Here is a 13,672-nt window from a genome sequence, read left to right on the forward strand (position 1 = left end):
GGAGGGAGAGGCTCCGCTTCCTCGGGGACTTGCTCCCGTGCAGAGCTCTTCTAACTGCCCTGCACTGTACTGTACTGTATCCTATACTCTACTGTGGGGCTAGAGGCACAGAGAATGTGACTGCAGATCTGTGTCTTAAGTTAAAGAGAAATGACTGGTGGTCAACCCTAGGCTGCAATGTCAAGGATGTACAGACATTTGCTTTCTTCTTGTTCATGTTCTGATCCTGTCACCACAGGACTTTGCTCAGTGGTGAATGAATGGAGCAGCAGTTGGGATATTGGTTTTATAAAGGGGTAGTGTTCACTAGGAGAAAAACATGGGCTTAAGGGGAAAAAAAAGGGCAGGACCCAAAGAAAGCCAGCTGGTTATAGAAGCCCATGACTTAGAGACTGTGACTTAGAGACACAGTTCAGCCTTTGGTTAAATGGGCCATTTAGGTTCGTTAAGAACATTGTGTGACATAGCAATGTAGTGTATACACAGGTTGTCTTAGTCAGGGTTTCTATTCCTGCACAAACATCATGACCAAGAAGCAAGTTGGGGAAGAAAGGGTTTATTCGGCTTACACTTCCATACTGCTGTTCATCACCAAAGGAAGTCAGGACTGGAACTCAAGCAGGTCAGAAAGCAGGAGCTGATGTAGAGGCCATGGAGGGATGTTCTTTACTGGCTTGCCTCTCCTGGCTTGCTCAGCTCAGCCTACTCTTATAGAACCCAAGACTACCAGCCCAGGGATGGTCCCACCCACAAGGGGCCTTTCCCCCTTGATCACTAATTGAGAAAATGCCTTACAGTTGGATCTCATGGAGGCATCTCCTCAACTGAAGCTCCTTTCTCTGTGATAACTCCAGCTGTGTCAAGTTGACACAAAAATAGCCAGTACACAGGTGTACACAGATGGCTTCTAAAACAAGCGGACCCTGTAGAAATCTCTTACCTGAGCAGCAGTTTGGCAATTTGTCTGGCATCTATGTAAAGTGTGAGATCAGAACTGATGGCAGGGGGGTCTAGATGTTGCCAAATGCTTGTGTCCCCCCCACCCCACCCCCCAAGGAAGTGTCATGTCACCTTAGGTCCTGACTGACTTGCTCTGTGGTTAACCTCGACTTGTTGATTGCAAAGCTGTCTGCATATTGTCACATAGCCAGGGCTGACAGTCCAGTGACTAATGACTGAAGAGCACTCCATGTAACAGGAATGGTATATTCTTCCCTGCCAGGCCTAGACCAGACTGAAGGAGTTTCTTTCTAGGGCAGTGCTGGAGGGACCGAGACTTTTGTAATATTTGTGGCTTAAAGAATGCATGGGTAACTGTTGTGTGGCTGACAACTCAAGACGCCTGCATTGGTTGCTCTTATGTGGCTGTGACCAGCCTGACAGAAGCAACTTGAGAAAGGAGAGGTGTTTTGGCTCCTTGTTTTAGAGAGCTCACACATCACGGCAGGGGAGGCTTGGGAGAGCCTCACAGTAGCAGGAGTGTGTGGCTGAAGCTGTTTACACCATGGTGGACCACACAAGGAGACAGGAGCTGGATGGGGAGTGGGGCAGGTATAACCTTCACAGCCCTGTACCTCAAGCTAGCCTGCTAGTGTCATACTTCCACCCAGGCCCAACCTCCTAAAGGGGTCCATGGCCTCCAGTGTTTAGTTGGCAACAGGACCCAAAATCATTGAGACCATGAACCTGCGGGAAATATTTTAGATTCATACCGTTAACATGGAGCCCTTGACTTGCCGCCATTTCTACAGAATGTAGAATACCAGAGCAGAGTAACCTGAACTCCAAAGCATTGCTGTGCTTCCTGTATTTGGCCAGTATTGTTTCATTGATTATAGCATGCCCCGTCCTTCTGACTGCAGTTTTGTGTCTTTAAAAGGATCGTGTAAAACCCTCACGGCTAGAGCTAAGTTTGTGCTCAGCTGCCTCCCCGGCAGAATTTTAATTTCACTGTCACATTCCCTTAAGATTGAGAGGGTGCTGTTTTAAATGAATCCCATGAAATATTTATTATTTATAATATTAGATCATCTCGCGTCTTTGAAAGGGAGTGCGGTGTGTACATGTTGCTGTAAAATATTTTCCCAGCGAACCCTTCATAGAGGCTGACACACGCTTAGAAGTTTGGATCCTTCGTTTTGTATCTAAGTTTCTTTCCTTCTCGTCTTTCAGTACACAAGGGTCTGGATCCCTGACTCAGATGAGGTGTGGCGCTCGGCTGAATTAACCAAGGACTACAAAGAAGGGGATAAGAGCCTGCAGCTCAGACTAGAAGATGATACAGTAAGTGCTGGTCCTGTGGGTGGGGGCCCGAGATACATCTTGATTGGGTCCGATAGTAAATTGTGGCCTTAGGTTTGTCTGCCCAGTGGAGCTTCTGAACTCCAAATGCATCCTTGATCACTGTTGATGACAGTGGAAGTATGAAACCATGAGCCTGTTCCATGGATGTCGCATAAAAAAACAAGAGCTAACCAATTAGCAACTGGGACTCCAGTGGTAGTTGAGACAGGAGTCTTTATGTCAGAATGAAGAGGACAGATGTGCTATAAGATGAGAATCGGCAGGAGGGAACAGTAGGGCAGGTGGTAGGAGCCTGGGCTCAGGCTAAGCTGTTGGTGCCCAAACGCAGTGTTGCATGTGGACAAGGGAAGGAAGGTAAGCCACTGAACCTGGGACCCAGGTAGCCTAAGGCAGAGGTGACAGGCAGGTATTTTATACAAGATGTACACAGGGAGGCTGGTTGTAAACAAAGTAGAGGGATGACATGAAGAACTGACTTTGAGACAGACGGACGGACAGATGGACAGACAGACAGGTGGGCCGCAGAGCAGACACAGAGTGGATGGAAGGTTTGTGTTGAGTGAACCCCAGTGCCTGGAATGCTTGTATTGTGTCCTTTAGTTGTGAATTATTAACTACCTGCTGTTGTTCATTCTTCAAAGCAAATGTTCTGCTTCCCACTCCAAATGGTTGGTTGAACAACCGATGATTGGACATTCTCCAACCACCAACTCTTTTTGTAGGAGCTTGGAGCATGTGGCTGTGAGTGTAACGTTCGGGCAGCTGAAGTTGAGTTGGTTGGTTGTGTCCTTCACTTTGTAGCTGACAGGCTTTGCTAGTCTAGTTCCCTCTTGGTTTTGAGGGAAGAAATGAAACTGTCAGCAGATGGAGTCTTGTTAGCCGTGTTGAATAACTTCCCACCCCACACTCGAAACAAAATGAAATTAGTCCACCCACTCGAATGGAGTGCCTTCTACTCCGGCAGACTTCGCTTGAGTTGGCATTTTCGAGTGGGTGGGTGTTTTTAAAAGCTGTATAGAGGCAGTGAGGAATGATCTGTCATGTTGCTAAAACAGCAGATGCTTGTGTCCCTGGCTGCACACAGATTTGGCCCTGCATGATGAATCCTGGAAGCCGCCCATAGCCCGTCTCTTCCTCTCTGGCTATAGGACTGGTCACTCTGGAACCTATCAGCATAGGCTCTGGGCATCTGAGTCTCTGTCTGTTGCCCATGGGTTATACTGGCTTGAAGCTGGCCCCAAGAGTGCCTGGGCACTGTACACTCGAGGCAGGGGCAGAGACCCCACATGGCTGGTTGCTGAACGTCCAAAGAGCATTTCCTGTGAGGCTGAAGCCATCCCGTGGTCACACACTGGTAGACCTCCCAGCCCATGGAGTAAATTGCTTCTGGTTTTAGGGCAGAAGCAAAGGGGAAAGTAGGCAGGTCAGATTTTCTGCTAAAAAGCTGCATTCCAATGTTGGGCTCAGAGCAGGACCATGCACCTTGCAGCCAACAGTTTCTACCGATAAGGTGTTCAGAATTCTCACCGTTCATCTAAGACGCCCCTTCCACTTTTGCTCAGTTATTTCTTCTAGTAAAACATGTAAGTGTAGCCATGTGACTCATCCTTAAGTGAACAATTCAGTGGCATTCACACTGGTACATCTGTCACCTTGCTCCCTTTCCATACGGCAAAACTGGAGATGCCCCCCCAACTGAACGCCGATCCAGTCTTTTACTGCCTGCCCCGGTGCTAACTTCTGTCTCTGGCTGCACACGGTACTTCATACAGGTAGAATTGTGCAGGTGAGTGCCTTTTCCATGAGCTCAGGTCACCTAGCCTAACGTTCTGGCAGCCAGTAAGAAGATGGTGACTTCTCTGGAGGAAAGGAGTATAAGGTGCATGTGTGAGGATACTTAGCCTTGTTCTCTGCCTTTAGACCATGCTGGGCATTTTGCTAACCTTGGATTGAGGAGAGCAGCCTCTCTATGCTTTGACCAAAGCAGAGCTCAGCGCAGGTCAAGAGCTCTCTCCCTGCCACCCTTGCAAACCACTCCACTCCTGCCCTCTGCTGGCTGGAAACTCCCTGTTTGTGTACTTTCACTTTGTTGCGTTCCAACTCAGTATGAAGTGCCCCAGCCTTAGGGAGTGCTTCCCGTGTGCGCCCTTGTGAGCGGGAGGCTTCCGATGAGACGGGCAGGCAGAGTGGCGTGCCCTCCCCGCACTGTGACACATCTCCGCCTAACCGAGTGTGTTCAGGGCTGAGGTGAAAGGATATAATCCTGAATAGGTCCAGTTACTGAGAGTGCGCTAAGTCTATCTAGCACTTTCATGCTTTTGAATATTTAAACAACTATGCAAAGAGTAAAGCTGTTGGCAGCCCTGTTCAACCTCCACCCTACTGCCAGTGTAAGGAAGCTGCATGTTTCTTTAAGCATGCTGTGGTCTCACCTCTGTAGGACTACATCAAAGAGCCACAAAGCTTGTTGTGTATGGCAGATCATTCTCTGTATGTCATGTTGTAGGGTTATAAATATGTGGTGAATCCCTGTGAGGCCACGATTACCTGTAAGTGTTGGACTCTGATAGTAATGTTAAATTCAAGTTCCTCTTGTCAATGGCAGAAAAAAAAAAATCCCTACTCTTAGCCCCGCTCCCCCAGGACACCTGAAAGCTGAAGACTGTGGCCTGGAGCGCTGAGTTTGCAGTTCTTACCTCTCTTCTGCTGTGCTTGGAATTTTACTCCTTATCAATTTTCTGTAACCAATACCACTAGCTTATTTGTGAAAAAAAAAATTTCCCCCTACAATTGTATATGTGATTGTCTCTTCCTGCCTGGTAAGGTCTTCTGAGAGAAGAGTCATCTCAAAAATGATGGAAAGCCCATGTGTCTGTCCTAGAGTGTCAAGACACTGGGCTGGGTTTAAAGCTTTCCAGTTTGAAAATCGAAGGGTAGGGTGGGTGGGGCACTTGAGGAGGGAGGTCTGACGGCCACTGTTAGGGAACAATGCAAAAACTTTAGAAAGGTCTGTTACAAGGGAAGTTAGCTTCTGGAGATGTGCCCTTGAGGGACGCAGTGAGATCCTGGCCCCCTTCTCCCTTATCTCTCCATCCTGGCTTCATTGGCCTGAGCAATTCTGCTCTACTGTTTTTTCTCTGTCATAAGTTTCTGCACTGCTGTCACCCACAAAAGAATGGAGCCAAGTGATAGTGACCAAAACCTCCAAAATCCCAAATCAGCCTCTCCTCGTTGGAAGCTGAGAACCTTGGGTGGGTGCTTTGTTCAGAAAACATAAAAGTTGCCAACTCCAGAGTTTCAGGAGCTGGAGGCTGGCCTTTAGCATTCCCCAATCCCTTGTTCCACTTTATAGAATTTTTGCCCATACCCTCTCCGTGATAATTGTCGAGCAATTTACTGTATGGAGGAAGTTTGCTATAGAACTTTTAAAGACAGAAAGTGGTATTGGTAAATTTTGGGAGGAAAACTTAGCAGGCCAGGCGTTGGGGCTCATGCCTTTACTTCAAGTACTGGGAGGCAGAAGCAAGTGGCTCTCTGAGTTCGAGTCCAGCCTAGTCTAAATAGTGGATTCCAGGACAGCCAAGGCATGCAAAGACCCTGTCTCAAGAAGAAAAACAATAAATGAAAAAAGAAGACCTAGCAGAATATGGCACACCCACACACAAATCACACTAACAGAGATAATGATATTTTGGAGACATCACTCTAGGTAGACAGACACGTGTAATATGAAATAATTCATTCTTTAACACGTTTTTAAGAATGCCCAGCATGCATGGGCATTCAGACCCATCCATGCAGATCCAAGCTACTTCCATCTTCACTGATGTCACTAAGTGATGAGATTGTCTGGTTAGGCCTTGAAGGCAGAGCGTATTAAGGAACGTGTCGCAGTGTGGCACACTGCCCTCTTTCATCCCGTGAGGGTCTTGATGGTGATGTCTGTGGGTCCTGGCTTATGTGATGGGCTATCTGTGTTGTGGGCTTGCTTTCTCTGAGATGGAGGCTTTGTGTAGCAAAGGCTTTGAACTTGCAATCCTGCCCTCTCTGTCTTTTGAGGAGTGCTGTTGAGCTCACAGGCACATGCCCCACACTGCACCCCAATGGCTGACCCTAAAGTTTTTGTTCCCCAACAGTAGTTTTTATGTGTCCTCTATTTGTTGCTTATGCTATGTTTGTTTCTGGTACCCACTTTCTGTTGGGGTGGTCTCTTCTGGACTTTTGTCATGTGATGTAGAAACCTGTGCCCTACTCAGTTTGTCTTTGCCAATGATGTGCTCTGTGGCAGTATTAAAGTTATTTACAGTGACACTTATGCGTCTTTTCCTACATGTTCCTGGCTTTTGTGTCCTTGGCCCTAAAACTTAAAATGTTTTCTCATTTTTACTTTTTTGGCTTTTTTTTTTCACTTGGTTCCACTTAAAACTTGTGTTTATGAGTAGAACCCTGGGCTGGAGAGATGGCTCAGCCATTAAAGGCTAGGCTCACAACCAAAACTGTGAGTAGAACTGTGGCTTATTTTTTTCCTAAACATCTATTTAGTTTATTTACCAGTGTTAAATGAAATATTCTTTTTACCCAAGTCTCTGTATGTGTGTGCATAACTTCTTCTATTTAATTACTCCTTTAATTAGCACATGCCTTACATGTAGTCTCACAGATACCGCTGATATTGATATATTTTCTTGAGAATTCATGAACTGTTATAGCAGAACATGATGATGCGCACCCATAATGCCAGCACTTGGAAGGCTGAAACAGGAGGGTGATTGGAAGTATTAGACCACCCTCATGTACATAATGAGTTGGAAGGCAGCCTAGGCTCCACAAAAACAATGTCTTGAAGAAGAGGAGGGGAAGGAGGAAGAGGAAGAGGAGAAAGAAGAAGAAGAGGAGAAAAGAAAGACTCCAAAGCATGTGTATACACTGAACACATTCAAACAAGCATGGATTTAGGCTGAAAGTTCGGTGTATGGAATATATGTATACATACATATACACACACTTTCCTGATTTTCCCCAATCACATTTTGTTTTCTTTTTAAAAAAATATTTAAGTTCCTGAGATATAATTACATCATTTTCTCTGTCCCTTTCCTCCTTCTAGATCCTCCCATATTCTCCTCCTTTCTGTCTTTCAAATTTATGGCCTCTCTTTCCCTTAGATGTCATTGAATGCACACACAAGTGTATAGTTCCTAAATATAACCTTTTTATATAATATAACCTTTTTAGTCCATATAATGTCACATGTGTGAATATTTTCAGAGCTGACCACTTGGTACTGGATAACCAGTTGGTGTGCTCCTCCCTGGGAAAGACCCTCCCTCCCTCCCTCGCTCCCTCAGTTGCCCATAGTTCATTGTGCAGTATGGTCTTTCTCCTATCTGCTTTGGCATGTCTGTTGGTCTTAGCCTTGTCCAGCTCATCTTTGGTAGGCATGTTGGTGAGACTTTATGGATGCAGCTCTAATATTAGCATAGTAAATCTTGATATAATCTGCAAGCCATATGTATCAAAGTTAGTTGAGTATTTTTGAACCTTCCCAATGTATAGGCTGTCCTTTACAGTTCCTGAAACAAAACTGTGCTCATAAAACTCTAAAAGCTTTTCAGCTAGTGCTGAAGAACCTGTGAGAACCATAGCACGTAATTAAACAGGCAGCGATAGCCACCCACCTTCCTCTTGTTTAAATGTCCAAACATCCCACCTCTAAACCGCCTTTAATAAATTACATATGTATGTCTATGTGGTCTGTCAAATATTTTTTGTGCACTCAGTTTAAATGTTGAGCCATGAAAGACAAGGAACTTGACATCCTGCCTAAGAGATCTGACCTTTGGATAAACAGTCCAACACCCTAATTACACAGACTCCCATTCAGATTCCCGCGGAAATTCCCACTGGACTTAAGGCCAAAGAGAAATTACTGTCCTGAAAGAACTCGAAACTGAGCTGTGGAGCAAGCAGTGCTTGTGCAAATGGTCAGACTAGAGACACAGCCACATGACATCAATAGCAAGATGCTCTAAATAAAGTGAGCATCAGGTAGCCAGACAGGGTTCACAAGGAACTGCCTGCAGTAGGTCAAGGCACCAAGAGGGGAAATGGACACTGTGTCTGCACATAACCAAGAAGCTACTTGCAACTGAAACCCACTGGTAGGGGGAAACTCAGTCTGCTTCAGTAGAATGTCACTGGCATCTCACCCACACCGCATGCCTACTACACTGCATAGCCAACATAAAACAGACTCCATAGATTTTTTTTATGGGCTTTTGTTTTATTGAGAATTTTTTTTATCTAATTGAGTTTTTGTTCATTTGTTTTGTTTGTTTATTTGTTTGTTTTGTTGAGAGAATTAGAGAAATAGAGAGCATGATGAATCTGGATGAGCAGGGAGGTGAGAAGGTTCTGGTGGGAATTGGACGAGGGCAAAAAATGTTATCACAATATTTTAATTTTATAGAAGCAGTCATTAAAAGTCTCCCAACCAAACAACAACAACAAAAAAAAAAAACAAAAAAAACCCCAAAAAAACAGGACCAGGTGGGTTTAGTGTAGAATTCTATCATGCCTTCAAAGAAGACCTAATACCAACACTCTTCAAACTATTCCACACAATAGAAACAGAAGGAACACTGCCCAATTCATTCTATGAAGCCACAGTTATGCTACATATTTTTCCTTGGAGATAGAACTGAACGATTTCTGTCTAATCAGGATCTTGTTACAATTTCCTTTCATAGAAGACCTCATAAGAATTTTTTTCTACTTCTATGATGTTTAATGTTCCAAATAGATTTTAAAAACTGGAAAAAAATGAAATTTAAATATTTTAATTTTAATTAAAAATTTAATTAAAAAACTAAGAAAAAGGACAAAGCTAGAAAAGAGATAGCCGTAGTAGAGAGGCCAGTCCAGGAAGGTCGGCTGGTTGGGAGAAAGAGCCCTCCCGTGTTAACTGGAATGCCCAGAATCATCTTTATTAGGAAGCCAACCACCCTTAAATCTGGCTGTGCTTCCTTGGGTCTGGCCTGAGTCTCTCGTGTTTGATACGCTGGGATTACATAATCAGTTCCACGTGGCCCGGTCTCTATGGCAATCATAAGTATTGTTTTCACGTTGCCTTTCTCTAGAGCATTACTTATGTTTATGTGTTATGTTACTTATGTTTATGTTTTATGATTTTGCTGGGATAGTGATCCCAGCCAAAGAGATAAGACAGCCAACATGGGCTAAATGCTTCATAATTGTGCTTTCTTTGTGTGCTTGTTACTAGATTCTAGAATACCCAGTCGATGTCCAAAATAACCAGGTGCCATTCTTGCGGAATCCAGATATCTTAGTAGGAGAAAACGACCTCACTGCACTCAGCCACCTCCACGAGCCCGCAGTTCTGCATAACTTAAAGGTCCGTTTCCTGGAATCCAACCACATCTACACTTACTGTGGTAAGTGGAGGCACCTGCTGAGTGAGGGAGAATGCATGTGTGTGTGTGTGTGTGTGTGTGTGTGTGTGTGTCTACCCCCTCTCCCACTTTCCCTCCCTCAGTCACTCCCTCCTTCCCTGAGTACTATTTGGTAGTATGTTAAGAACATACCTTCCAGCGATTGTCTGTGGAAAACAGTGAGGGCCTGGTGGGGAGCAGACTGTAGGTGGGATGTCTACAATGGGTGTTGTCTTAAAGATCTTGGCTTCACTGTGCCCACAGTGAAGACTCAGGCATAGGGGCTTTTCAACTTGGCCGTTGGAGTTGACCACTTTGCTGGCAATCCTGGGTGAACTGCTTTGCTAGGTTTTAGTGCTGAGAAGGAATGGTTTCCAAAAACCCCTCCACCCTCAACTAGTAAAGACTGTTGGTTTAGAAGAAGTGTCAATTATCAGAAACTCCAGAAAAACCTCTTTCCAATAAAGAGCTGTTGCAAAGTCTCCATTTTTAGGAGAAAGGGCTAAATGACCACCAGTTTTCCAAGCTCAGGGAATCCCCCCTGGAATTGCCTTGTACAGACCAGAGGTTTTTCAGATGATCCACTGTCCCATCAGCTGTCAACAGGGCCAGTGCCTGACAGGATTGAAGTAACTGTGACGTGTTCCTCTATGCTCTGGAAGGGGCTGAAGTGTTTTGGGGAAATGGCTGACCTCAGGACATGAGATTAAAATGTCAGCCAAGTATCATGTGAGTTGGGTTGAACCCTCTGAAAACTAGAAGATATGTGGCTACTCCTGAGAGTGTTCTCCACATGACTAGCCTTAGTGGGGTTTCTCAGGGTTCACACTCTCCCTACCCCCCAAACTCCTGTTGAAAGAGGTACATGGGTCTCTCTTGCTACTTGGCTACTAGGAGGGAATACAACCTAAGGAAACTTCTCTTCTTATCAGGGTCCCTCCTCCTCTTTCCAAGATGACTATAAAACATCTATTTTTGTGCCTTAGTACATGGGTCTTTGGATATCTGGGATGCAAAGTCACGGAAGAGGGAAAAAAAGACATATTGCTATCATGTCTTAAAGAGGGAATTTGCTTTTTTTCCCCCTTTGTACATTCTCAGCTATCAACTTGCCTATCCATAAAAGAGGTTTAAAACCTACCAGGATTTCCTCCTTGCCTGATCAGCACGTTTGAATCCACTGCAGTGCAGACATTGGGAGATTCAGGTGCAGAGACGAGGGATGTGATTTAACACAGGAATCCACAGAGGCTTCCGTGCCGGCCGCTGCTCCAGGGTTCATTCTCTCCTGTGGCTGTCTTCTTAAGCAAGGATACCCTAGGTCTGTTATCCTTCGAGACAACAGAGGCACCCAGAGATTAGACAGTCACTGGTGAAGCCAATACTAGGCAGTTGTGTTGTCCTCGAGTTGATATCTCTGTGTAAATAGCTCATAAATAAGTAAGGGAAAAAATGACCCTCCCAGATTTTAATTCTTAGGTGGAGTCTAAGTTAAACCTTCTCTCTCTGGTCCTACAGTGCTTTGTGTCTGTTTTCATGAAGTCAGCTGCTGAGTACTTGTGAGTTAGCGTGTCTGTGCTGTTCCCATGGGACAACAGCTTGAGGCCTGGGCTGTGTCCTAATCACTCTTTCTCCGACAAGAGCCTAGCACGGAGGCCTTATGTGACAGAGTGCTCACCCGCCTTACCCTCCTCTTGTTCAGCGTCACCACGTGAGAATGGTGCTTTAGACTGCTGTCTTGTCTCTTCACAGGAATTGTGCTTGTTGCCATCAACCCCTACGAGCAGCTGCCAATCTACGGACAGGATGTCATCTATGCCTACAGTGGCCAAAACATGGGTGACATGGACCCCCACATCTTTGCTGTGGCAGAAGAAGCCTACAAGCAGATGGCCAGGTGAGAAACGGCTCTGCTCGGGGCTTCCTGAGAAAGGGAACAAAGGGAAGTGTCTACCTTACAGGATGGTGAGACTGGGACCAGAGAAGCTCCTGGAAGCAGAACTACCTGGGTTGCTATCCCCTCCACTCTTGCTCTTGTTCATGTGTACCTGGAGAGCTGTGCTTGCTTAGATTTATTTCAGGTTTTAAGCAATGGGAGAATCCCCTGCGCTTATTTCTCCTGAGTGCTTCTTGCCTTTCTTTCCTCCCTGGCCGCTATAATAGAGCCCTTTCACAGCTCCACCACTCATTAGTGCTGTCCAACCCACGTCCTCTCACCATAGACTCTTGAAGGAACGAGGACTCCATAACAACTTCTTGAGGTAGCAAGGATTGTGGGTGAAAATGAGAACTGCATGTGAGCAGATGTACCTAGGGCATTTTAGATTTTAGCTTGGAAGTGGAGTTCTGTTTGGATCTTTTATCTATCTTCCTCTCCTCTCCTCTCCTCTCCTCTCCTCTCTCTCTCTCTCTCTTCCTCTCTCTGTCTCTCACTCTCTCTCTCACTCTCACTCACTCTGCACCGCCCCCATACTCTGTGTCATCAGAGAGTGGGCTACTCAATGTTCTAAAACTATCCAGACACAAGGAGAAGAGGAAGGTTGTATTAGTGCCGCAGGGAAATGTGTTTCCTGGTTAGTTCTATGGTACTGGATCCTTGCAGAATGAGTACTTCTTGCCACAAGAGTGTCTACAAAGAGCCCCAACACTGCACAGCTTTTTGGGGAGATAGACTTTTGAGGAGTGAATAATTCCCTAAGAGGAGGGTCCTACTCTAAGAAATCTTCACATTAATGAATTTCAGAGTATAAATTTTAGCCCAGTCGAATCTTCCACAAGGGAGGGCTTAAGGGGGGGGGGGTCCCTTACTAATTTACAATATTCCTATCATACGGATCAGCACATAGAACCATCTAGAACCTCCTTCACTAGAGATGGCAACTGCTCACTCTTCTAAATGACCAGAGAGCTAATGAATCTGGTGAACAGCAAGCTGTAATGTCTGCCCAAAATGTGGTGACTGCCACCTTTGCCGTATCTAATTTGATAGGGCAAAAACCATGCACCAGATTGACCTTCCAGGGCTTGATCCAGATACCTGTTACTCGCCTTCTTATTGGTACCTACGTCTTGACAGTTGGAATGGGGAGAATGATGGGTGTCAGTGTGTTAGCTACACAGCCCTGTGTGGGGCACCGTGGAATTCTTCATGTGTCACAGCTGAGAGGGACCTGGAGGTTAGCCAGCACCCTGTGCTTGAGTTCAGAGGGGGCTGGGGACTGTCTGGCACCCTGTGCTTGAGTTCAGAGGGGGCTGGGGATTGGCTGGCACCCTGTGCTTGAGTTCAGAGGGGGCTGGGGATTGGCTTGCACCCTGTGCTTGAGTTCAGAGGGGGCTGGGGATTGGCTGGCACCCTGTGCTTGAGAAGGCACTTGTTTTGTGTGAGGATGATGAAGGTCTGTCCTCTTCTGAAGGATGATTCTTTTTTTTTATGTACTTACATATAATAAATAAATACACTGTAGCTGTCTTCAGACACTCCAGAAGAGGGCGCCAGATCTCGTTACGGATGGTTGTGAGCCACCATGTGGTTGCTGGGAGTTGAACTCTGAACCTTTGGAAGAACAGTCGGGTGCTCTTGCCCACTGAGCCATCTCACCAGCCCTGAAGGATGATTCTTTATGGCTGTGAAACACACCAAGGTTGCAGTTCTATGGTGCTGGACTGTCTGACAGACAGGGTTCAAACAGCAGGCACAGAGAGACACTCTTTCACCTTGCTCTTTTGTGGATGTTATTGACTGGGCCAGTCACACTTGGAAATTCAGAAGTTGCTGAATGTCATGAAAGATTTTATATTGATGTTGAATTAAGGAATGAAGATAGACAGTTCCTCTTGGATTAGTTTGATCAAGAGTAAGCCCTGATTTGAATCTTTTCTCTCCTCTCCTCTCCTCTCCTCTCCTCTCCTCTCCTCTC

At 45.6% G+C, this 13,672-nt stretch overlaps 1 protein-coding gene across 4 annotated transcripts in view; it reads left to right on the forward strand.

The window, feature by feature from the left end:
• Positions 1–13,672, forward strand: part of Myo5b (myosin VB) — a 314,400-nt gene that overhangs the window by 118,637 nt on the left and 182,091 nt on the right. For all 4 annotated transcript variants that reach the window (XM_029472030.1, XM_021150181.2, XM_029472031.1 and 1 more), the window contains exons 2-4: positions 2,173–2,283; positions 9,587–9,758; positions 11,508–11,652. In XM_029472030.1, coding sequence (XP_029327890.1) covers positions 2,173–2,283; positions 9,587–9,758; positions 11,508–11,652 — 428 coding nt within the window. The remainder of the gene's footprint in view (positions 1–2,172; positions 2,284–9,586; positions 9,759–11,507; positions 11,653–13,672) is intronic.

This window comes from Mus caroli, chromosome 18 (genome assembly GCF_900094665.2).
Source record: "Mus caroli chromosome 18, CAROLI_EIJ_v1.1, whole genome shotgun sequence".
In the NCBI taxonomy this organism is placed as follows: Eukaryota; Metazoa; Chordata; class Mammalia; order Rodentia; family Muridae; genus Mus; species Mus caroli.